General features: G+C 38.5%; 1 protein-coding gene across 4 annotated transcripts in view; it reads right to left on the reverse strand.

Moving 5' to 3' along the window:
- PTPRM (protein tyrosine phosphatase receptor type M) overlaps window positions 1-27,805 on the reverse strand; it is a 488,729-nt gene that overhangs the window by 212,012 nt on the left and 248,912 nt on the right. For all 4 annotated transcript variants that reach the window (XM_081323493.1, XM_081323492.1, XM_081323491.1 and 1 more), the window contains exons 8-9: window positions 3,270-3,578; window positions 2,171-2,280 (exon numbers count right to left, since the gene is read on the reverse strand). In XM_081323493.1, coding sequence (XP_081179619.1) covers window positions 2,171-2,280; window positions 3,270-3,578 — 419 coding nt within the window. The remainder of the gene's footprint in view (window positions 1-2,170; window positions 2,281-3,269; window positions 3,579-27,805) is intronic.

The raw sequence follows: 27,805 nt of genomic DNA on the forward strand, positions 1-27,805 counted from the left end.
AACCATGACATGTAGAACAGACATAATACATAATACTTGCATAAGACATAATACTTGCAAATACTATTCTTAAAATAGCCATATTTTGTTTGAAAGTTGTAACAAAATGTATGCTTTGTTCAACGTTCAAAACAAGAACGTTCATAACAAACATTTTTTTCAAGATTTTAAGGGTTGTCTGAGTTCTGACAGCTCACAATGTTTTGTTTCAGCTACAAACTGCTTCTTTGGAGGCAATTCCTGCATAATATTTTTCCCATTATATCTTATATGTTGTTTCTCATTATGTTTTGAAAGATTATGAATTTATATATGATCTAGATCAGTCTTTTTTTATCCTTGAATAACCCTTGAAATAATGTTCAGGTCTCAGGGAATCCCTGAGGAAATATTTTGAAAAACACAAAAAAAATCACAATACATTTCATTTCTAATCTACTCAATCCATGTTTAAAACATTTACAAAGAGGATGCAGCTGAGTCTGGGCATCTAAAAATTCCCACCACTGCAAGTGGAAGCTGTAGAGAGACCTTTCACAGAACCCTAGATAAGAAAAGCTGGTCTAGAAAAAAAATAAATCACAGGAAAAATAACTTTTTCCATTACCTACACAATTTTATTTTTCTAATCTACTCAATTTTAGAAATATATTTTTCCACAGTAAGTTATTCTCTTCTTTTATAATAAAACAGTGTTTCACAACTGGTTGTCAAATAATACTGAAAGTTTTGTAAAGCTAGATTAAATATTTTGCTTTTCTTTTCTTTTTCCATAACATTTTAACATCTCTTTCTGAAAATTAAGTAAAAACATAAATGTCAAGCTAATTCAGTCAAGTAAGAGATTTGACAGTGATTATAGGTTGGCAACAAAATATATACAATCCTTTGTCAGTATATTTACACAAGATATCTAAGGGCAGAGGTGTCCTATAGTTCTTTTGTTAGATTAAAAAATAACATGATTTTGTTGAGTTTACATTTTAATAAATGAGATTTTCTTATTATTTTCTGTTACAATAAAACTGTAAAAATGCAATGTTGTTGTTGTTACTTGCGAAGTCGTGTCCGACCCATCACGACCCCATGGACAACGTTCCTCCAGGCCTTCCGGTCCTCTACCATCTTCTGGAGTCCATTTAGGCTCACGCCTACTGCTTCAGTGACTCCATCCAGCCACCTCATTCTCTGTCGTCCCCTTCTTCTATTGCCCTCAGTCTTTCTCAGCATTAGGCTCTTCTCCAGTGAGTCCTTCCTTCTCATTAGGTGGCCAAAGTATTTGAGTTTTAGCTTCAGGATCTGGCCTTCTAAAGAGCAGCCAGGGTTGATTTCCTCTAGGACTGACCGGTTTGATCACCTTGCAGTCCAAGGGACTCGCAGGAGTCTTCTCCAGCACCATCGTTCAAAGGCCTCAATTCTTTGGCGCTCAGCCTTTTTTATGGTCCAACTTTCACTGCCAAACATTGCAACTGGGAAGACCACGGCCTTGACTATATGCACTTTTGTTGATAGGGTGATGTCTCTGCTTTTTAGTGTGCTGTCTAGATTTGCCATGGCTTTCCTCCCCAGGAGCAAGCGTCTTTTAATTTCTTGGCTACAGTCCCCATCTGCAGTGATCTTGGAGCCCAGGAAAATAAAATCTGTCACTACCTCCATTTCTTCCCCATCTATTTGCCAGGAATTGAGAGGCCCAGATGCCATGATCTTGGTTTTCTTAATGTTAAGTTTCAACCCAAGTTTTGCACTCTCCTTCTTCACCCGCAACAAGAGGTTCTTTAGTTCTTCTTCACTTTCTGCCATTAGAGTGGTATCATCTGCATATCTTAGGTTGTTGATATTTCTCCCGGCAATCTTAATTCCAACTTTTGATTCATCAAGACCTGCCTTTCTCATGATGTGCTCTGCATATAAGTTAAATAGGCAAGGCGACAGTATACAGCCTTGCCGACTCCTTTCCCAATTTTGAACCAATCAGTGGTTCTGTGTTCAGTTCTCACTGTTGCTTCTAAAAATGCAATAGTGGACATAAAATAATTTGGGAATAGAATGAGATGGGATGGAGAAAATTTGTGTACATATTAAAGTGAGAAAGGTATAATGATAAAAATATGTAAGAAAAGTACTTTTGATATTGATCCAAATCAAGCCTATAGTTAAATGTATAACATACTTCATATAAAGTGATTACTCCATATGTTTGTACTGGCTCCTTCCATTGAAGAAAAATCTTCTCCTCATAATTATTTCCCTGGATAGATTCAAGTGGAACAGCACTTGGAACTAATGAATGAAATACAAGAATAAGATATTTAGCAAAATGCACTGTAACTTAGGAACACTGAAGTTTCATTTTAAGATTACAGGAATCATTTGGCAGAGTACTAATAAGATATATCCAGGCATTGAACACTTGTACTCAAACAGTTAAAATCATATATATATATTCCTTGATAAGATTAAAAATGTGAATCCCAGGCATGTTAAAATTAACAAACTAAATGAACACTGGGATGGAATAAGGCGGCCGCTTGTTTAAGGAAGCTTGGTTTTCAAACCACTCCTCTATCAACCGGCACAAAGACCTCCCCCCTGCATACCAGGCACTAAGGAATTGGGAAGAGGAATGACATGCGCGATATGAAGGCAAACAGCGCAAGCATTCACAGAGTGCCTCATTGTATCAAAATCAAGATTGCACCAACACACAACCACCCTGCAATGTAGAACACAGGGAAGAAGAGCAACAACCATTTAGGACCTCTAGTATGAGAACAGGGGCAATGACTAGATCTATGGCTACAACACATGGAACTATCAGCAATTCACTTTTAACAACAGATACCCAGAGACAACTACATCCCCCAAAAACAGATGCGCAACAACTCAAAGAAATACGGCCGACCTCAACAAACAGACCGGTGACACACTCCATGAGCAGAGTGCAGACACCAACAGTATAAATGCGATGTCCCCACCCCAGCGTTTTCATCCTGACGACGTTGGCAGTTAGCCAACGAAAGCTTGATCTTTTAGCAATAAAAACTGTTTTAGTTTTTCTTATTCCATTCCAGTGTTCGTTTAGTTTGTTAATATATGTATACACACACACACACACAAACACACACACACAGTCAGAAGTCGCTCCCACGTCTACATGGTCAATCTATTTCTCTGTTTAGGTAAAGGAAATCTCTCTGAAACATTGACACAACAGTCATGGGTTGTTTAGTTCATATTAAATGCTAGAAACATTACATTTTAAAACTTACCATCTTCATCAGTTTGTACCACAATTTCTTGGCTTTCCTTACGTCCTTCAGGATTCATAAGAATAAGTTTGACACTGACATTAGTGTAGGGGGACAAATTAGTAATGGTGTGCTGAGGGTGTGAATTGTCAGTATCCCAGCTCACTTCTTCTCTAACTTGCTCCTGTCCACCAGCTTGGTAACGGTAATGGACTGTAAGGTTGTATCTATGGCAACGAGTCACATTGTAACCAAATGGCTCCCAGGTGATGGTGATTTGCCAGGATTTGATATCTACAACTTCAAGCTTTCTTGGACCATGCACAGGATCTGAAAAAAAAAGGAAGACAAACATTTTAATGTGAGAAGTTGAAGATATGAAATGAGAACTTTGCTTGGGCTCTTGTATTAGTATGAAATTACTTAATTTAAATTTTCCAATCTATTCTTTGGATAGAAATGTATATATTGTTTGTATTTTCTGCTTTTCTAAACAAACTCTCACATATTTTTTTTACATGAACACTGTGATAAAGTAGAATAAAAAGGGTTTAAAAACTGTTTCAGGAAAAATGTTTACAGTAAAAGGTTTACTATAACGGAGGTCAAGTAGAAAACGTAAATTTACATATATAAGAACATTCATGTAAATTTTTGCACAAATTCAGAAAAAAGTGAAATGAATACCCAAGCAAGATAAAGCAAAAATTCTAGAGATTTAATATAAGATAAATGTAAGATAAAATTAAATTAAATTAAAAATCTAGACAGATTTACAAATTCTTCTTAAACAGTACCACATCTATATTTTGGGCTTCTTCTTAAGTTATTCTTGTTTAAAAGTCCACCTAACCTTGTTTATGAAGATCATTCTATATACGGTATATAGCAACTAAAGTTGATTGGACCTTGCAATTTTAAAATCAGAGACAGTTCCCTGAAGAATTTAGTTCTATGTTTTGGTTAAAGAATACATCTGTTAGGGAAGACAGATTGTAATACCAATTGCTTAAAGTACTAGATGTGGGAAATTTAAAATTATATTATATTATACATCATGGTTTTCTTTATACATGCGGCTCAAATAATGACACAGCTTAACTTTTCCTTCTGATACATCCAACAACCAACAGGGAGACAGCAACAGGAACTATGTTTAGTTTTGTTATATTAAAAGTCACTGTTAGGATGACAGTGTCATAGAGAATTTTTAAAAAAATATTTTATGACAGTTACTGCCTTGATTCTTCCATAAAAACTAAAATATTTTTATGTTTATGCTGTCCAAGTAATTATAGTCAATGGATGCTTAAACCTCTTTAGCCTTATATTGTACTATGAGGTGGAACTTGCTTTGTGTATCTATAAAACTACTGTACAAAATGGAGTCAATGGAGTTTTTATACAAATGTAGCAGAATAATCTGATTTTTTTTATTTCAAATGAAATACTCAAGAAGATAAAAGAGAATTTCCTTGCTTACTAGCTGTACAGTAAGATGAGTGTTAATGAGTCAGAAACTGCTTATAATAAATAGATTAATATGCTTGTTCCAGCTCATGTTTATTAATCAACGTATTTTCTCCAAGAATGTTCTAAATAATTGCCACAAGAGTCTACTACTTTTGACTGGCATGAATCTCTGCAAACATGTAATATTGTTCTATGATACTTCTGCAAGAAATATCACAGTATATACTCTATATATTATTCATATTTACATCTACCGTTTTCAGGAATCATTTTTTATTCTGTGAGCATTGAGGTTTTTAAATTGTTTTACTTTCTCTCATTTCCAGTTCCAGTAATATGTTTGGCATATGTTTGGTGAAAATCATTGTATAATTCTAATTTTAATTCCTTTTATTGTCCTATTTGGCTCTGATCTAGCATGATTTTCATGAAAATTACCATGATCACTGATGGTTCTGATCCTTCTTAAGTGAAAAAGAAATTTAGCTTATGGAAAAATGATGGTGTCAAGTATATTATTATTATTATTATTTATTAAATTTTTATACCGCCCTTCTCCCGAAGGACTCAGAGCGGTGTACAGGGCAATAAATATCAAAATGTAAATACAAAAGTTAAAAAAGAGTTAAAAAGAATTAAATAATTATGCCCAATATAATACAATAATAAAAGTGTGTTAAAACTAAATCCAACCCCAAACCCATCAGACCAGGCCAGATTGTTCAAATAAATAAGTTTTTAAATCGCGCCGGAAGGAGCAAAGGTCGGGGGCCATCCGGAGCTCAACCGGCAAGCGGTTCCACAGGTCTGGCGCGCCCACAGAGAACGCCCTCCCCCTGGGGCCACCAATCAACATTCTCTGATCGGAGGTACCCTGAGGAGGCCCACTCTGTGGGAGCGCACTGGACGGAGGGAAGTTGTTGCCGGCAGCAGGTGCTGCCGTAGGTAATCCGGGCCCATGCCATGTAGGGCTTTGTAGGTCATAACCAGCACCTTGAATCTCACCCGGAGGGCAACTGGCAGCCAATGCAGCTCGCGGAGCAGAGGTGTAACATGGGAGTATCGGGAGACCCCCAACACAACTTGCGCGGCTGCATTCTGCACCAGTTGAAGCCTCTGAGTGGTCCTCAAGGGCAGCCCCATGTAGAGAGCGTTGCAGTAGTCCAAACGAGAGGTCACGAGCGCATGAGTGACTGTACGCAAGGCATCCCAGTCTAGATAGGGCCGCAACTGGCGCACCAGGTGAACCTGGGCGAAGGCCCCCCTAGTCACAGCTCCTATATGATCTTCTAAGGAGAGCTGTGAATCTAGGACCCCCAAGTTGCGAGCCCTATCTACGGGGGGTAATAGCTCACCCCCCATAGAAAGAGATGGAATATTCTAAATATCCTGAGATGCCGGCACGCACAGCCACTCAGTCTTGTCAGGGTTGAGTCGAAGCCTGTTCCTCCCCATCCAGACCCGAACCGCCTCCAGGCAACGGGACATCACATCGAGGGCATCACTGGGGTGCTTTGGGGTTGAAATAAAAAGCTGGGTATCATCAGCGTACTGATGATAACCAACTCCAAAACCACGAATGATCTCACCCAGAGGCTTCATGTAGATGTTGAATAGGAGAGGCGAGAGGACCGATCCCTGAGGAACTCCACAAACAAGGGGCCTCAAGGTCGACCTCTGCCCTCCTGCCAACACCGACTGTGAACGCCCCAGAAGGTAGGAGGAGAACCACTGAAGAACTGTGCCTCCCACTCCCAACCCCCTGAGGCGCCGCAGCAGGATACCATGGTCGATGGTATCGAAAGCCGCTGAGAGGTCTAATAGGACTAGGACAAAGGAACAACCCCTGTCCCAAGCCCACCAGAGATCATTCACCAGCGCGACCAATGCCGTCTCCGTGCTGTACCCGGGCCTTAAGCCTGATTGGTACGGGTCTAGATAATCAGCTTCCTCCAAGAACAGAGGGAGCTGATGCGCCACCACGCTCTCAACAACCTTCGCAAGAAAGCGAAGGTTGGAGACCGGACGAAAGTTATTTAATACAGCTGGGTCCAGGGCAGGCTTCTTGAGGAGGGGTCTCACCACCGCCTCCTTCAAGGCGGCGGGAAAACTACCCTCCCTCAGAGAAGCAGTTATCACTGTTATATCTGTTGAGTGACTACTGAATAAGCAATGAGCATGCATAGTCAGCATGATAACCAAATTCTGCCCACCTTTCTGTGGTTAGTTACATAGGAAGAGAGATGAAAATAAGGTCAGCATCTCCCATTCAACAATTATATTCAAATTGCCTCTCTATGTGTTGGCTTTCAACTGCCTTCCCATTCCACTGTGCATATAGAAGAAGGAGATGATCACTGCACAGGCCAAATTCCTGGAGGAAAAACATTTGAAATGTACCCTGTATCCCAAGGGTGTCCAATTGCCGGCCCGTGGGCCGTACGCGTCATCGGGAAACGACACCCACCCCATTGCAGCAATGGCAAAAAAGCTCCAATACGTTGCACAACATCACGAGACATCATGAGTTTGACATGTCTGCTGTATCCTGTAGATCCTTACAAAATTTAGTCCATAGAAAAGGTTAGTCCCCACCAACCTCAGATTCTATTTGAAAGAAAAGGAACAATGCTTCAATAGTACAGGAGTTATTCCTTGGTTGGCATACTCAGTTACTCCTGAGGATTCTGCAGTTAAAAAGCTTATTATATTCATGCAAGAAAATATTCCACACAAGAAATATTCCACCCATCATTTGTTAAGATGGGTGGCTAGAGAAATCAAATAAATACACAAAGGAAGATTTTTGGTTTTAACAACTGAAACTAGAAAGCAAAAATGGATTTTCAAGCACAGTGTAACTAAGAAAATGAGTTAGATGGCATTGGACTGGATTGTTTACAGTGTAATGGTTTGACATTCACTGACATTCAATGTCTATGGAATATGACTTATGTTACAAATAGAGCTTGAACTAACAAAGGGGAACTTTTACTTCAGCTATGACACTGTAAGATCGCAACATCACAGGATATTATAGCCTAGAATTCTGATACAAAGTATCTTATAAAAATGGGTTCACTGCTTAGTGAGACATTATTTTGTTTATTTTGTTTTTGAAACCAAGACATGCAAATATTTGCCATGCAGATTATTATACTGATAGCAGTTGCCTCTATACCCTCACAATTAATGGATGAAGTAAAGAAACAATAACTGATACAGAAATAAATTTAGCTATAATGATTCCAAACAAGAATCAAGAAATGAAACTGTATTTTACATGAAGTTGCAAATGACCTAACAAATTGAGACTACTACAAATGATATAATAGTAATATAATGTAATGCAATGCAATATAGCAAATGAGAGAGGTGGAATTGAAATATAATAACAACAATGGATCATGGAATTAGTTTAAGTGATTGAAAGAATAATTTTGTTTCTGTAAAGTTTGTATGTACAGGAATTCCTCAACATATGATCACAATTGAAGGTAACTTCCCAGGTAACTTGTCATTCACTCTGATAGCCATAGGATTATTAAATAAAATTGATTATAAAGTGAAGGCCTTTAAACGGTGTAAACATGATGGCTGATCCTTTTGTCTCTCTGGGCTTAATCCTGCAGGAGATTAATTTCTCTGTCCTACTGACCAAGACTGAATGGCATGAGGCTTCAACTGCCTCTATATTGCCTCTGGAATAGATAGAATGAAAAGAATGTGAAATGTGCCTTAAGTGAGCTGTTTGAAACTGAATGAGCTATAAGAGGTAGTTAACATCGTTGTACTGTAATGCTTTAATAGAAAAACAAAATAATGAAATCAATGAATTAGTCCATGAGAAAGAAAGTGTGATTTAGTTGTGTTATATTCTAAATCTCTCTCAAAGGCAGTTTCCTTGCTAGTTAATTGTATATTGTAATATTGTATATTGTATTTGTATACAATATATAATATTTTGTATATTACATATAAATCTTACATGATGTATTTGTTTTCTTCTCTTTTGTGCAATTTTATAGAAGGAAGAAGAGACTGTAAAACTAGATCCTCCTCAATTTATAACAGTTTGACTGAAAGAGTCATGGAACCCAGCATGTAAATAAATTGGTCAGAACTGGTATGTGAATCACATTGCAATCCAGGACCAATGATTCACTGTAAGAGGGCAACATTGCTTCCATAAGCACAAAATCTGTGATGCTTAAAGCTTTCTTTGCTCTTTATCTGATGACACCTGAAATGTTTTTTATGCTGCTCTCTTTCTGCCAATTTCATCTAGGTATCAAGCAGTGAAATCTGACAGCTGCAGCTCATAATCTTGGGTACCAACTAGTCTAGTTTAGCCTCTGGCACTTGAGCATCTTATTTAATCAATGGTCTTCATTTCCTTGACAGTCAGTAACATGTGCTTGTTTCTTTCTCAGAGAACAGAGGGGGGAAAAAACCTGACTGATAGGATCAATTTCTATTGCAGGTTCAATTCACAGCTCATTTCTCTGGAACTTCATACTTTACCTATTACATCTGCTGTGCTTTTTCAAAAACTCAATTTCAGTATCCTAATTTTAGGATCTTGTCATTAATAATCAAAAACCTGGGTTAGAAGCAAAGCCCAGGGGGTAATGATTTTTTCCTCCTGATGTTTTATCACAAACTTCAGGAGGCTTGTGAAATAGAATCATAAAAATAAAAAGATAATGTTATGGCTGTATATGTCTGCTTTACAGTTTATACAGTCTCCTGCACTATTTGGATAGAAGGCTTGGACAAGACATATTCAGGGCCAACTCCTCTAAGGCCCAAATCTTTCAGCAAACTGATAGATGGGATACAATTTGTTCCAGCCCACCAATATAAACTGTTTGTGCTGCTTGTGCTGCATAGGCATTAGTGGCTCCTAATGTTCTAACACAGTGCAGGTTGCATTTTCCCGATTTTCCAACTATATTAAATCACTTCACTTTTCCTCCTTTTGCTTGTCCATTCCAGCACAAAAAATTATAGTAACTGAAATTGTGAGCATATACTACATGCTATTAAAAAAGATAATCATTCAAATTAGAAATAGGACTTCTATTGTTACTGTATTAATTAAACACAATGAAAATAGCACACTTTTAAAAATGATCAATTCATAATACACCGAGCAAAATATGCATATAATATGTAATTCCGTGTACCTAAATTATACTCTGTGAGAAAATTATAGCTGTGAAGAAAATACTGCCTAATATATACATTGATATATTAATTCTAAATGGCAAATACTTCACTTGCTGGAATTCTTGCACCACCACTAATTTCATCATAATAAATCTTGCTAAAGAGCATTCTATGAGAGTCATGACTATTTAAAAAATCACTCTTAGTTCAATCAGTTGTTATTAATAACAAAACCAATACAAATTTGCCTCCATCATTTTCTATTTATTTTTTATTTAGGCTTTATCATACCTTTAACTGATTTGTCTGGCATCACATACCTCCCAAGTTAGAAATATAAGCATTTTCCAGTCAGTATTATTTCATAGGTCTGGTAAAAAGTTTTCTTTTTAACTTTTAACTTTTTCATTCTTTTCTGTCAGATACTTGAGAGCTATGCATGCACAAACAAACACACAGAGATTGTGCTTGGGAAAGCAATCACTGAACAAGTCCTAAGATTACATCATACCTACTGTAAATAAACAGTGCTGGTCTAGAAAGACGTCAATGAAAAAAAAATGACTTCTCTCAATAAATGGAAACATTATATACACTGCCTGTTGGTGCTGATTGAAAGTGGGATATAAATCTAAGAAATAAATAATTTTAGTAAAAATTGAGAAAAATTTGCAATATATGTTAGAAAAAAAATGGAAACTTATGGATGAAAATCATATGGATAGATGTCATAAATGATAAAACATGGCATTTAGGAGCGTTTGGGGATTACAAAAACTATTTCAAATTTTTAAAATTATTTTCTTTAATTTTGTTTTGAATAGGTCTTTTTTCATCTTATTTTAATCAGCCATCCTACATGAGAGTGAATCTTAATTCTATCTGCAGTTCGTAAAATTTTACTTTGTTTCAATTCTGTGACAGTGTTTTAGGAATCATTGTTATTAACAAGTGCTAAGTAACTATTGGATATTATTAATGACAGATTTTCAATCACTTGGCTTATTTATAGCTCATCATCTTGAGGCTAAGCTAGTATTTTAAAGCCTTCATTTTTCCCCAATATCATTGGTGAATTGGCAAAAGCTTTAGATTTAATATTTAAGCATGACAACTCTTCTAAGAACCCAGTCTAAGTCAGAATATCAGCAAATAGCCCGGACCTGCAAAGATGAAGTGAGGAAAGCTAAGGCTCAAAATGAACTAAGGCTTGCAACCAAAGTCAAAAATAACAAAAAATGCTTCTTTCAACATATAAAAAATAAGAAAAAAGTTAAGGAAATGATTGGTCCATTAGTGGGGGAAAGTGGCAAGAAGGTGACAAGCAACAGGGAGAAAGCAGAACTATTTAACTCGTTTTTTTGCATCTGTCTTTACACAAAGGGAAAAAACAGTCCAACCTACCAAAACCAGTGACATAAAAAACAGAATAGAAACGCAAGTTAAGATAGGCAAGAAAATGGTAAGTGAACACCTGTCCAGCCTAGACGAGTTCAAATCACCAGGACCAGATGGATTACACCCCAAAGTTCTCAAGGAACTGGCAGACGTGATCTCAGAACCACTGAACTATATTTTTCAAAGATCCTGGAGCACTGGGGAACTACCAGAGGACTGGAAGAGAGCTGATGTAGTTCCCATCTTCAAAAAAGGTAAAAAAATAGATCCAGGAAACTACAGACCTATCAGCCTGACCTCAATACCTGGGAAGATTATGGAAAAGATAATCAAACAACAAATCAGCTAACACCTTGATGCAAACAAAGTCATCACTAAAAGTCAAAAACAAATCATGCCAGACAAATCATATTGCATTCTTTGACCAAGTGACAAAATTAGTGGATCAGAGGAATGCTGTGCATATAATTTACTTGGACTTCAGTAAGGCATTTGATAAAGTAGATCACAACCTACTACTTCATAAGATAGAAAAATGTGGGTTAGATAGCATCACCACCAGATGGATTTGTAGCTGGCTGACAGGCCATACTCAGTGTGTGGTCCTCAATGGAACTGCATCTACATGGAAGGAAGTGTGTAGTGGGGTGCCCCAGGGCTCTGTTCTGGGCCCAGTGCTCTTCAACATCTTCATCAACGATTTGGATGAGGGGATAGATGGGGAACTCATCAAATTTGCAGATGACACCAAGCTGGCAGGAATAGCTAATACTCCAGAAGATAGGCTTAAAATACAGGAGGATCTGGACAGACTCGAACACTGGGCGCTATCTAACAAAATGAAATTCAATGGTGAAAAAAGCAAGGTTCTACATTTAGGCAGGAAAAATCAAATCAATATGTGGTACCCTGCTCAATAGTAGTAACTGTGAGAGGGATCTCAGAGTCCTAGTAGACAATCACTTAAATAGGAGCCAGCAGTGTGCTTCAGCTGCCAAAAAAGCCAACACAGTGCTAGGCTGCATTAACAGAGGGATAGAATTAAGATCAAGTGAAGTACTAACACCACTTTTCAATGCTTTGGTAAGGCCACACCTGGAATACTGCATCCAGTTTTGTTCACCACGATGTAAAAAAGATGTTGACACTCTAGAAAGGGTACAGAGAAGAGCAACAAAGATGATTGGGGGACTGGAGGCTAAAACATATAGGGAAAGATTGCTGGAATTGGGTATGTGTAGTTTAACGAAGAGAAGGGTGAGGGGTGACACGATAGCAGTGTTCCAATATCTCAGGGGCTGCCAAAAGAAGAGGGAATCAAGCTATTCTCCAAAGCACCTGAAAGCAGGAGAAGAAGCAATTGATGGAAACTAGTCAAGGAGAGAAGCAACCTAGAACTAAGGAGAAACTTCCTGACAGAACAATTAACCAGTGGAACAACATGCCTCCAGAAATGGTGAATGCTCCAACACTGGAAGTTTTTAAGAAGAGACTGGACAGCCATTTGTCTGAAATGGTATAGGGTTTCCTGCCTGAGCAGGGGGCTGGACTAGATGACCTCCAAGGTCCCTTCCAACTTATTATTATTATTATTAAGCCTCTAAAAAGGCATAACTTTTATGGTATATTAAACTAAACAGGCTTTGCAGAAAAATAGCCAATATTGTTTCAATTCTTTCATTATACCTTTCAAATTATCACCTAGTTCCTAGCCAGATTTCAGTGGGACAAATCTTTCTGGCATAATAAATCATTGGCTTCATTAAGCTTATCCTCTGGTCAGTAAAAGCACAATCTTTTTGTACTAATATTCTTCTGTAGTAGCACAAATGTATCTCAGATTTTTGTTTTCTTTCTTTCTTAACGTGCTAGTCCAATCTTCCATGTCACACTGCCTTCTTCAATATTTTCAGAAAGAGTGAAAGTTATATGGCTTAGGAAAATCAAAATTAATTTTCTGAGAGCATTCAGGAGCAATGTTTTTTACACGTAAGAAAAATTAAAACTGAGACACTCTGCTCAAAAATGTAATTGTTAAAATTAGAGATCAGAACCACTCTTAACATTCCCATTTTGAAAAGAAAGAGATTTAAATTGTAACATATTTTTTCATTTGTGCAACAATCCATTAAACATGCTTAAGATATTTGAAATCAATACAAGAAACACTTAATACAGTATTGGATTGCAGCCAGAGGATGTATTAATTTTGTGCATCAGAGGGCACTGAATGTATCTGTACAGCTTTCTCAAAAATTCATCAGGCCAACTGAAGAAATTAGCAGTCATTCATTTAAAAAATAAACACATTCAGTAGTCTATATGATAGAACAATATATTCTTTAACACCATATGATAGCATAGCTGCCTTCAGATGTAATTAATTTTGATCAAGTAATTATCTAAAATATAATATCCAAGAAAACTATTTTTATTGATAATTTAAAGGCAAATGTATGTGTACTTGCATTCACATTATGTGATTCCCTTTTAGGATAGGTAATGCTGTCAGAGTTCATAAAAAGAGTAAGAAATCATAAGCCAAAGAAATTAAGAAGAGATTAACAAATAAAAGGAAACATTGCTAAAACTAGTGATAGGAACCCAATTTATTATACTCGCTATATCTTTTTAAACATCTTTATTTCCATTACATCCATAAATATATGCATTTTTTTGCTATTTAAACTTCTCGAATTTTTTTGAGGATCTCATAAATGGCATTCAGCCATGACTTCTTTGGCCTTTTCCTATCTCTCAGTCTATTTTCTCTTCTTTCTGATCCTGGTTTTGCAATTCTATTCTTATTAATTCTCTCTGAATGATCAAAACACTTTGATGCTCTTCTTTTGTTTTGTTTGTTCACTTTTATATTCAGTGCATTTTCATTCAAAAACCTTCCTTCTTAATCCTCTTTGTTCCTCTGTTTCTACATACAATTCTCACTGTACTCAACTTACTTTCATGTTTCCCTGATGTACATTACTCTCATTTCCATATAATAGAAACATGCTGTTATAAAAAGCCCTTTTTGGTTAATCTAGCAATCATTCATTCCTAGCAACAGACCATATACCACCATTATTTTTTTATCAACATTTGCATATCTTAACATTTCTCAAAATATTTTCCCTTACTATCTTTCTATGAAGGTACATAAATTCATCTACTTGTTCTAGGTCAGACATGTCAAACACAAGGCCCGGGGGCCAGATCCAGCCCACGAAGTGGTTTCATTCGGCCCGCGAAGCCATCCTGGAAACAGTGAGGGAACGGCCCCCACTGCCTTGGCCCTGGCCCAGAGACCCTCCTCCTTCCAGAGACCCTCAGATCTGTCCCACTCCTGCCCAGGCCCCCATAGGCACCCTTGATGCGAATGATGTAGAGCTGGCCACGCCCACCCAGTAGGCCATACGCACTTTAGCCACACCCACCCAGTAGGCCATGCCCACCCAGGCCACACCCACCCAGCCCCCTGAGGGTAACCGCAATGCTGATGCGGCCCTCAATGAAATTGAGTTTGACACCCGTTCTAGGTTTTCATCACTTATGCATAATCTGCAATTGTGTCCACCATTTTCACCATCTGAATGGTTTGTAATAAAGGTAGTCCTTGGTTAAACACATTCAGCGACTGTTTGAAGTTACCATGGTGCTGAACAAGTGCTTTTTACAAGTAGTCCTCATAGTTCTGGATGACCCAGCACCCTTGCAGTCACGTGATTGTGAATTGGGAGCTTAGCAACCATCTCACACTTGCAGCACCCCACAGTCATGTGATTGCCATTTGTGACCTTCCTTCCAATGTCAATGGGGAAGCCAGCAGAAAAGGACAAAAGTTGCTCTAGTAAATCTCCAGCACCTGGAAGTACCACTTCTACCCTACCTCACTCTTTGCCTCCTCATGCATCCATTCCCACCTTGCAGTAGTCTGGCCATCCTATACCATGCACACTCACCTCTTGTGCACCTTCAAGAACTTCCTGTAATCTGCGGCAGCCAGCCCAAGCCCTGCAACACTTATGCTTTCCTCTCATGCACCTGCAGCAGCCATCATTCTTGTACCATGCCAGCTACCCATGCATCCCTGCATGTCCTCCTTTACTTGACATCAGCCATTTACCTGCCAGCTGACCTTCTTATAATCTATCTTTCTTTCCTTTCTTTCTTTTCTCTCTCTCTCTTTCTTTCTCTTTCTCCCTTTCTTTCTCTGTTTATGAGGCTGCTTAATTCAACAGCATGATTCTAAACATCATTTTCTCACACCATGGTTGTATTTAACTACTTGCTAACCATTTACATTCATGCATGTTTTATTTCCATCATATACCACCCTTATCACATTCATCAATATTTTTTTGCATTCTTTTACATAATGTTTCCCTCATCCTCTTTCAGTTCATTATTCTTCAAGAATCTTTTTTTCTATTTTCCATTAGTTGACACTTTTCTGTGTCACTCTGCAACACACTTCTCACAACCTATTTCTTTATGTCTATTTTCCATTCATTTTGTTGGGAGATTAATCTACTGCTTAATACTTTTTGCCACAAGATTTGTACTTTCTTTTCTTCCAGACATTCCTTTACTCTGGTTGTTTTCTATTTGCTTTGATGCTCATTTTCCTCTCAAAACACTACAAAACATCATAAAAATAATAACATTGTAAAAAAAGCATTTCCATTTTTCATTTATTTCTATTAATTTCTTTACTATGTATATGTATGAAAACTTTTATATCTCAAACCATGCATTTTACAAATATATAGATCTTAAAATTAAGATAAACACAATCAATGAATCTTATCATCATGCTCACTTCAGCCAATAAGATGATTTGATAAAAATAGGAAAAGAGACTATTTCATAGAAATAACTAAGATCTCCATCAGTGAAACAAAGAATGAGTATTTGCAGACACATTCAGCTGAACATGGAGAAGGGCTGGAAAACAAAATGGAAATATGTAAATATGCCTTTTTTCTTTCTGCTGGCAAATGTTTCCAGTGAATTAAAAAGTTTTTTGTCATCAGAAATAAGCCACTGAATACAATGTTACAGAAAAACATAAAACAATTTCCCTGAAAGTAGCAGTAATTGTGTCAAATTACAAGAGAAGTACTTTCAAATAAAATCTCAAAGTGTGTGCGGCAACATTATGAAAACATACATATTTTACTTAACTCTTGAATGTACAGTAACTAATTTTTCTAATGGGAAATTCTTCTCCCCATGCTTTAATGATGTTAATGTAATAAACAATGTTCTAAAATTATAAATTTATAATATTATAATCAAATTTCTCATAGGATCAATATTATTTTCATACTGATATAGGCCTATGAAGGCAAATGTACTGCAAGAAGAATGCCATGTTTATGCATTTTGGATTAAAATCTGGTGGAATATGCAGAAGATATTTAAGAAAAGGATAAAGTTTTGTCCGCAATTGTTTTTATTGGGCATTATTACTGACACTACTGTTGTGGACTCTAAGTTGATGTTGAACTTAATTACGGCAGCAAGACTTTTAATAGGGCAATACTGGAAGAAGGAAGAACTGCCGACTTTAGAAGAATGGATTTTAAAAGTTTCTAACCTGGCGGACATGGCAAAGATTTCGGCGTATTTGAAAGACCATTCGCAACAACGATATATCGTGGAGTGGAAAAAATGGATTGATTACATCCAGAATAAATATGGGACTAAAAAGTTTCATTTAGCATTTGAATAAGTATTGATGTGATATTTATATTGCTTGTAATCATTTTATAAGAGCTAAAGTGCGATAGACCTAATAGTTTATTGTTGTTAGCATATGGTAGTTTATGATTGTTTTTTACTTTTATACCTTGTATTTAGCTCTGGGAAGTCGGGGAGGGGGGAAGGGGAGGGGGGAGGGTTGGGCTGGGTTGGGAAGGGGGGAGGGGGTGGGGAGGGGTTGGTTTGTTAAAGATAAAATGTATTGAAAAACTTTTCAATAAAAAAAAGAATGCCATGTTTATGAAGGAGTTACTATATCTAGTATAGCTGTATTTTTAATAGCTCATGCTACATATTTAATTGTTGTTCTAAGTACAGGTAGTTGTCAACGTTATAATGGTACTGAGAAAAGTGACTCACACTTGCAACCACTGCAGCCTCCCTGTGGTCACATGATCAAAATTCGGATACTTGGCAAGTGGCATGTATTTATGACAGTTGCAATATCTTGGAGTTAAGTGATCACCTTTTTAATCTTCTGACAGCCAAAGTCAATTAACAGAACAATTAATTAGTGAAATGACTTGCCTCCAAATACTGTGGGAGCTCCAACACTGGAGGATTTTAAGAAGAGATTGGACAAACATTTGTCTGAAAAGGTATAGGGGTTTTCCTGCTTGAGCAGGGAGTTGGACTAGAACAGACATGTCAAACACAAGGCCCGGGGGCCGGATCCAGCCCACAAAGTGGTTTCATGTGGCCCGCGAAGCCATCCTGGAAACAGTGAGGGAACGGCCCCCACTGCCTTGGCCCTGGCCCAGAGACCCTTCTTCTGCCAGAGACCCTCAGATCTGTCCCACTCCTGCCCAGGCCCCCATAGGCACCCTTGATGCGAACGATGTAGAGCTGGCCATGCCCACCCAGTAGGCCATACCGCACTCTAGCCACGCCCACCCAGTAGGCCACGCCCACCCTGGCCATACCCACCCGGCCCCTTGAGGGCAACCACAATGCTGATGCGGCCCTCAATGAAATTGAGTTTGACACCCCTGGACTAGAAGACCTCCAAGGTCCCTTCCAACTCTGTTATTCTTTCAATAGGGAAGTTAGATTCATGTAACAACCATGTTACTAAGTTAACAACTGCAGTAATTTACTTAAAGTTGGCAAAAAGGTTTGTAAAACGGCGCAAAAGTCACTTAACATCTGTCTTGCTTAGCCACATAAACTTTGGGCTGAATTGTGATTGTAAGTTGAAGACTATCTGTAAGTAACTCTTGTTCTAAGCACATTTAAGTCTGAAGCTAGCCCACAAAAGCTTTGGATGGTAATATGGTTTGCATATAGGTAAACGTTGAAAACTACTGTTTCAAAGCAAATATACTTGAGGTTAAAATTATTTGTATAATTACCAATACTTTACTTGACAATCCATTTTTGTGTCATCTATCAAAGAACTAGAGATGCTGATCTAACTACACAAAAATTAGGGTTTTTTAAAAAAATGATTAAGATCTATTGCATTAACGTCTGTAGTCATGAAATGCTTCGAAAGATTGGTTCTCCAACATCTCAGGACATGCCTCCCACTGGATTTTGATAAACATCAATTTGCCTATAGGGGAAATAGGTCGACAGACGATGCCATAGCTACTGCTTTACACTCTGTAGCAAGTCATCTTGAGAAACCTGGAAGTTATGTCAGGATGCTTTTTGTTGACTATAGCTAGGCTTTTAACACCATTTTGCCAAGCATTCTCATCGAGAAGCTGACTGACTTGAAATTCTCCCCTGCCATCTGCGATTGGATTCAAGACTTTCTCAGGGACTGGTTACAAACAGTGAGGGTCGGGTCTGCTTTGTCCACCCCCCTGAAGCTTTGCACCGGCTCGCCACAGGGCTGTGTGCTTAGCCCCTACCTGTACTCTTTATACACATATGACTGTGTATCATCTGACCCATCCACTGCGATAATTAAGTTCGCAGATGATACAACTGTGGTGGGTCTCATTACAGGTGGGGATGAGACAGCATACAGGGCGGAGGTACAAAAACTATCCATATGGTGTAGTAACAACAACTTGCACCTGAACATCGGCAAGACGAAAGAGATGGTGCTAGACTTCCGGAGAAAAAAGGAGGAACCTGCCCCACTTTACATCGGGGAGGACTGTATGGAGAGAGTTTCCTCCTTTAAATTTCTGGGAGTCTACCTCTGTGAAGATCTGACCTGGAAAGTTAATACAACCCAGGTGGCTAGAAAGGCCCAACAGAGGCTTCACTTTCTCAGGGTCTTGCGGAAGAACAGGGTAGAACAACGGCTAATGACCCTCTTTTACTGATCTACTATAGAGAGCGTCCTCTCATATGGTATTGTGGTTTGGTATGCTGGTCTGATAGCCGTGGATAGGAAAGTACTACAGAGGATGGCGAGTACAGCACAAGACATTGTGGGCTGTCCCCTGACACCACTGGATGACATCGCCAGGGCTCGTTGCCTTGGAAGAATGAGGAAAATTCTCAGGGATGACTCACACCCTGGACTGTATCTCTTTACTCTCCTACCATCGGGTAGGAGATATAGGAGTATAGCCAGCCACACCAACAGGCTGAAAAACAGCTTCTATCCGTGGGCTTTTGAATGAGAAATAACTTTTGTGAACTTTTGTGAATTTTATGCAGAATTGACTTGGGAGGCCAGTGTGTGGTGTAGTTGGTTCACATGGTATAGTAAGATGGAGGATTTGTTGTCACTGTGTGTTGGGGGGTGGGCACACAAAGGGAGGCTCAGATAATCTCAATGTACACATAGTTGTACTTTGACAATAAAGGTTCATTTCATTTCATTTCAATACATTGTTCAATTTTACTTTCAAACTTTTTAGATTGCTTATCTTTTTGCAAAAGAAAACCATTTTTCATTTTTAAAAATCTTGTGAATATAAACAAAATTATATTCCAAATCCATTAAGACATTTTAGTTACTTAGTTAAAATGACATACCTAGCTATTGAGTACTCAGTTTATAATAACCCCTTTCTTTCCCAAATCTACTTAGGCATCCGCCAGTAGCAAGGAAAATGCCGGTGATAGTTTTTACAACCACACATTAGTTTTACATTTCATGACAGCCTAATTCTAGAGAATTCCAAAGACAGACAAGCATGTGTTCTTACAATTTTCTTTCTTGAGCCTGAAAGAAGCCTGACTTTTACTGATAAATGGGAAAAAATATGGGAGTGCAGACATGTATTTTTCATTTCACACTTATGTCATTGTCAATTCGCCCCAAATGCATTCCAGGTGCTATGATGAAAATGCAAATCTGTAGGAAGCACTCAAATTTATGGTAATTATCCCTCAGTACAGATTAGAAATGCAATAATTATGGATTTACTCAACCAGATACTTTGTTATGTCTCTATCATGTATATATGCTGTACTAATTATATTCCAAAGAACATACAAGAAGTACAGTGGTTTAAGGCAGTACTCTAAGATACAGCTCAGAAAAGAAAGTCTTTCCTGAGGGCTTTTACTACATATAAAAGAAGGCACACAAGATAAAAAAGAAGAAAGGCAGACCAAAAATGTGGAAAGACTGAAGTATTAGGCCTTTAGCAGGAACAAAAAAAGAGCAGAGCAATAATAAATTAGAAAGCTGCTACTGGAATACTTCCTCCATGAGAAAAAAGATATAAATGTAATCAATAATATAAATGTAATTCAATACTATAATACAAACATATCCTTAAAGAGCATTACTAACCTTTTGAAGATGAATAGAACTGAACCAAAAGTTGTCAACATAGAATTACTATTTCAAAGGGAAAAGTTATGAATGGTGAAATAAAATTGGGAAAAGGGAATTTAGGCTATATGAGAATCTGCCAAATATCTTAGTACTGAACTCTTGCTCCAGAATGATTTTGTATCAAGCTTATTCTTAGGAAAAGAAAAGGCCACAGATAACAATAGTAGTAAGTAAAAAAGTTACTGTCCTTATCTAGATTTACCATTGAAAAAATACAGAAGGAGAAATCTAATACGCCAATTTTTCAACTTCAAGCCTGGCTATCTTGGTACACTTGCATAAACTGTTCAGTCGCAAGAATTGGCAGAAATGGTGTATTTATTCTCTAATTCTATTAGGCTGCTATTGTTACCAGGCACAAAAATAACAGTTCCATGAACTTACATACAACTTTAAAAGCAGTCACCCAATGAAAAATGCAAATATGCCTCTGTCACTATTCCTAATGAATCAAATGGCTATTCATTTATATGAAAGTAAAATGAGCTTATTAATATGGTTGTTAGGTAAATCTGGCTTCCCCATTGACTTTCTTGTCAGAAGGTCGCAAAAGATGGTCACATGATCCCAGGACATTGAACTGTCATAAATACATGCTAGTTGCCAAGCATCCAAATTTAAATCAAGTGACCATGGGGATTCTGCAACGGCCATGTGACAAATAATCATAAGTCACTTTTTCCAGTGCCATTGTAACTTTGAACAGTCACTAAACAAATGGTTGTAAGTCAAGGACTACTTGTACATGAAGGTCAGTTCTCTTGAGAAGTTTATAGTGATAGGAAACATAGAAGGAAAGAAAAAAGAGGACACCAAATAGTAAAGTGGATGGACTTGATTACAGCAGCAAAAAGGGCATTATTAGAAGATCAGAAACACCAAGCTGGAAACAAATGATTTTGGAGGAAAATCTACATGGATAGTAAAAATCAACATGATTTTATAGCACATTAACCAAACAACCAATCAATCAAATTTCCTATTCTAGTATATGGGGGTCCTTTTCTTCAGATGTGCTGTTGTAGCATGAAGTGTATGTGCAAATTGCTATCATAACCCACACTGCAGTTTTATTTCCCCAGGCTGGTAAAAATTCCTGTGAAAACATTGTGCTGTCTTTAAAGACAAGTTCTAAAATAAATCAAAGACAAGAAAAGCAAGAGAAAATTCCATGTACATTTACTATTAGATTAGTATTTTTAGAGGGAAAAGTTTGGTAGCATATCTTATATGTTCAGTTAATTCTTATAGAATGAGTTGCATTTCTTACTATTTTATTTTACTATATTTGCAAGATCATTAATTTAGCAAATGCAATTAATTTGGTTCCTGATGCATGGATAGGGAACATATATTTTGCAAATGCAATTAATTTGGTTCATGACACATGGATAAGGAACATAGATCTTTCTTAAAGAGAACAATTTAAGAAAATAAGAATACGTGATGAGCAAACACGAATATCCACTTCTAGATAAGATTCTGGGATGATTGCCCTGATAATATTTAATGATAAAGCTTAAAAGAAATTAATAGGATATGTGGCTAAATCTATCAGCTTAATAGCACAAAAAAGTTTATTCCATATCACTAAAGCTCTTGAGTAAAGCACTCCGGCATGATTCTCATGGTAAGATTTTTCCTTCTCAATAAGTTCAATACTTTTTCTTTAAAGAACAGACCAGCCTTCTACCACTAAATATTCTCCAGGCAGGTCATAAACCCTAATAACAAAGGCCTGGCTGTTTGAGGATTAGATGCAATACATCCAGAGATAACTAGGTTGAGGAATTATATTTCCAAAGAAATAAACCTTCCTGTTCTGTCTAATTAATTAATTAATTAATTAATTAGAAAGACCCACATATTACACAAGTCATTCTTTTTTTGGGCTAAGGTACTTTTCCCATATTAAATATATGAGAAAATTCCAAATGCAGCACTTGTTTTTTTCAAGAATTGATTAACTCTAGAAAATAAAGTAGGAATATATTGCCTAGATATAGAATCAAAGGGCTTTATGAGAGCAATTTTGATCTCAAAATAAGCTGTCTCCAATTAAGCTATAAAATTAGAATATGCCACAAGCAGAGATCACACGCTAACTCTAATAAATAGATTCTTGAGACTTTGGTTATCTAATGATTTTTTTAAAAGTTTGTAAGGTTGAATGGAATTTATTTATTCTAGCTAGCATCACTGTTTTGTTTTGTGTTTGTGTCCCAAATGAAAAGACTGTTATTCCTCTGATATAATGTGTATAATTATTTTCTGTGATGGGCATTTTATTTTTGCAACTTGAAGAGCACCATTGGGCTAAAAAACTAGAATTTATAAGCGTAATTATCTTCATTGATTTCGGACCTTAAGCATAGTCATTCCTAGTTAATATTTGGATCATTGGCACTTGGGAATACAAAAGCTGTTGGCTAAAGAGGGAAAACATACCAATTCAAAGCAGTGACCATTTTCATATTGCTCCCCAAAAAACTGCTTGGATACAGTCAACCAGAGGAGAATTTAACCTTTTTATTAGAAGTAGTGTGTGTTGCCGAACATAATTTTTAAAGTAACTGTGGTTAGGGCAACAATCCATTTAATTATGTTTATTTAATTTAATTAACATGCTTATTATATTCAGAATAATGTTTCACTAATAGCAAGCTATGAAATTCTAAATAATAATATTATTTTTACTGATTAAATTAATAATAAAAATAATTTCTTACAATTTTGGCATAAACTTTAAACATATTAACCTATAATAAATTCTTAAATTTGTTTAGTTAAATCAATTATAAACTTCTTTTTAGGGGCAATGTATATTTGAAACTTCAGAATCCGGAACATTAGTTTTGCATCCACACTTAGACATAACATGTGTAATCAAGTTTTCTTTCATATGACACTGGGTTCAGTCATTCATGTAGCTATAACTTCCTCTATGAATTGTACCCTCATGATTTTTCAGATTAAGAAATATTTAGCAACTGTTAGCTGGCAGAATTATAAGAAATATTTAGGTTTTTACATTCTGCCTAGAACCTGAATTTTATCTGTATAAAACTTGAAATGTAATTCCATTGAAGAACTTAGTGCTATGTTTGACAATGACTGTCCATCAACTTGAGTGAAACTTTAAAAAGCTTCAGTTACTGCACAAAATACTGAACTATGTAGACCACTAATACAATGTAAAATAATGTAACATTTTATGTTCCTTGTATATAAACAACAATAGCATACAGAAATCTCACACAAGCCAACCAAAGCTCTTCAAAACTAAATAAACCAAAAGAGCCCCAGCAGCCCCAGAAGGAAAAAAAAACAGGTGTCATCTACAGCATGGCTTTTCAACCAGCGGTACGGGTACCACCTGTGGTACATTGGCACCTAGTAGGTGGTACGCGACCATCCTAGAAAAGTGGTAGCGGGGGAGGGGAATGAGCTGAACTGGTGGCACAACCTTGAGCGAGAGATGGCTGGAGCTGCAGGGCTGTCAGGGCTTAGTGGAAGCGCCAGGATCAGCGCTTCTTTGGGGCTGTCAGGGCTCAGCGGAAGCGCCAGGATCACCACCAGGCTCCAGCTGGAGCTCAGTGCTGATCCTGGCACTTCTCCTGAGCACAGAAAAAGCGCCGATCAGCTGGAATGTTGCAGCACCTCCAGGGTCTTGTGATTTACATTCAGATGCTTGGCAACTGATTCATATTTATGACAGTCACAGTGTCCCAGGGTCATGTGAAGTGACCAAAACCTGCTGCAACCACCCAGCAGAGGGGGCAGGAAATAAAAACCAAACAGGAAAGTTAAGGAGCAGGCAGCACTTAAGGAAGAAAAAAAACAAATGTACCGTATATACTTGAGTATAAGCCGAATTTTTCAGCCCACTTTTTGGGCTGAAAAATCCACTTCGGCTTATACTCCAGTGAACAAAAAAAAAAAAGAACTTCCACCCCCCAGTTTGGAGAGCTGCTGCTTTCATCAAACATGGACGAAGGCAGCAGCTCTCCAAACGGGCTGCGGCGGTTTGGAGAGCTGCGCGCGCAGCTCCGCCGCCACCTCTGCAAGCCTCCGCTGAGCGAATGGGGCGGTGGAAGCTTGCCACCCATTTTCTCGGCGAAGACTTCTTTCGGGGGATGCAGCCTCTGTCACCCCCTTCTCTCAGCTGCCCAGCTGAGAGAAGGGGGTGACAGAGGCTGGATCCCCCGAAAGAATTCTCCACCGAGATGAGAGAACAGGGTGGCAAGCCGCCGAGAGAATGGGGCAGTGGAGCGCTCCGCCGAGAGAATGGGGTGGCTTGCTGTTTTCTCGGTGCAGCACGGCAGAGGCTGGATCTCCCGAAAGACGTCTCTGCTGAGATGAGAGAACGGGGTGGCAAGCTGCCGAGAGAATGGGGTGGCTTGCTGTTTTCTCAGTGCAGCACGGCAGAGGCTGGATCTCCCAAAAGACGTCTCTGCTGAGATGAGAGAACGGGGTGGCAAGCTGCCGAGAGAATGGGGCAGTGCAGCGCTCCGCCGAGAGAATGGGGCGGCTTGCTGTTTTCTCGGTGCAGCACGGGAGAGGCTGGATCTCCCGAAAGACGTCTCTGCTGAGATGAGAGAACGGGGTGGCAAGCTGCCGAGAGAATGGGGCAGTGGAGCGCTCCGCTGAGAGAATGGGGTGGTGGAGGCTTGCCGCCCATTCTCTCGGCAGAGACTTCTTTCGCGAGATCCAGCCTCTGCTGTGCTGCACCGAGAGAACAGCAGGCCGCCCCATTCTCTCGGCGGCTTGCCACCCCGTTCTCTCATCTCAGCAGAGACGTCTTTCGGGGGATCCAGCCTCCAGCTGCTGCATTTCCCAGCCTCGGCTTATACTCGAGTCAATAACTTTTTCCAGTTTTTTGGGGTAAAATTAGGGGTCTCGGCTTATACTCGAGTCGGCTTATACTCAAGTATATACGGTACGTAGTTAAGCACTGGCTGCCGGCTAAGGCAGCATCCCCAAATGGCTCCATTCATAAGTAAAGGAACACTACAGGCCAAATAGAAATTGCCAAACATTGCTTAAGAACACAAAGCCCACATTGCACAGATCCCAGAACTTCAAAGTCACAAAAGCATATAATCCTTCCACTCTTCCATCTCCCTCCCTCTCTCCCTGCCTCACCTCCAGCCGATGCTGCCTTTCTTCATTCCTTGTGGAGGGCGACCCCTCCTCCACTGCGTTTCTTGCCTGTTGCCATAGAAGTTGTAGATCGGCTCATGGCTGGCCTGCTTGATCTCCTCTCCTCTCCTGTCCCCCTACCCTCCTCCTTCTTTCCCTTCAGTGCAGCTAGAGCTGAGTCCGCCTCCTCCCAAGGCTGACTCTTTCTCTCTCTCTCTCTCTCTCCCACCCAAACTGCCTCCTTTTATAGCATCTCCTGTCTCCACCCCCTCTCCTCCTCCTTTCTCATCCGGGTGAGCCGGAAGTGCCAATCCTGGGGCCTTTGTCTTGCCCCAGCCACTCTGCAGCTCCAGAGTACACTCTCACAGTAAGTCCTGCGCTGTGCTGGCTCGTTCCCTCCCCCACCACACTTGGCTGGGCAGGGCCACCTGCCAAGTGCTAATGTACCACAGGTGGTATGGGTACCACTGGTTGAAAGGCCCTGATCTACAGCACAGGTGTTAAACTCGCCACATTATGTGACATGTCACAACATATCACAACTTTTTTTGCATTGCCGGAGCTGGGGTGGGCGCGGTCTCAGCATGATGCAACTGGCCTGTGGGCCGGTAGTCTGATCTACAGCATACAGTGTAATAACTGCAAAAGCCACTATATAGGACAAACAGGCAGAAAACTGGCAGAACACATCCATGAACACCAACTAGTAGTCAGAGAACATGATCAGAACCCTTTAATTTCACAACATTTTGATAGATTTAACCACAGTTCCAATTGGGAAACTGTGGCCATTCTAGACCAAGTCAGGTCCAAAAATGCCAGGGAATTTTTAGAAGCCTGGCACTCTCAATAAACACAGACGTAAAATATCTATAAACTATGCAAAAGAGACAATCGACAAGCCAAAAGGGGAACAAAAAGACCTAAGCATCTTTCCACTATAATCAGCACCTAGATGAGCCTAGATTAACTTCAAGATTAAGCAGCAATCATGTAAAAAATACCCCAATCAAGGGACTGCCAAACAAGCCACCTCCCAATCAAAGAACCTTTAAGACTACCCCAGAGCAAGCCACTAGAATATAAACTGAGAACAAATCCCACTCCTGGTGATGTTACCTAATTTGGGTAATGAAACATCTGCAAGAAAACAATCAAGCTCAGAGAGCACCAAGGACAAATCTTCTCCTTTAAAATAAACTATTCTCAAATCTGAAATGTGCTCCATTTAACAAAAGAGGATTTAATTTTGATCCAGTTGGATCTAAAATAGATTTAGTGAAAAAGATATTAAATTTATTTCAAAATCCTCTTCTACATAAAGAATATGTGAACAAGTGCTATGAGGAACAGGGTAGAAAAGAAAATTTGCATACACAGAATGATGTCCATTTGGATCTCTGCTGAACTGGTTTTATATATGTGTACTTCACTGGAGAGATGAGGTTTCCAAAATGCTTTAATCTACCATGGAGATGTGGTAAAATTGCAACTGAAATCTTTTTCCAAGAACATTCTGAATAATATATTTTAGGGACAATTGCCAGCATAATGCATGCATGTGTATATGCATTTATAACTAAAATACATAAAATTATGGGGTTATAATATTTGTCTGGAGTTCTAGGTAAAAAAATGTAGAATTTGCAAGAGAACGAAAGAAATTGAAAAAAGAAGACAACATGAATTTCACCCTCATTGTTGCTTGTATTTATTGTGCAAAATCTAGTATGCCTGAATGTTTGCATACTAATATGGGTGATATTTATTGCTTTGACAGAGTTCCAAGAGAATTAAATCATGGGAGCACCATACATAGGAAATTTCCCTATACAGGCCGCAGTAAAATGAATTG

The sequence above is a fragment of the Vipera berus genome, assembly GCF_964194415.1.
Source record: "Vipera berus genome assembly, chromosome: 3".
NCBI lineage: Eukaryota > Metazoa > Chordata > Lepidosauria > Squamata > Viperidae > Vipera > Vipera berus.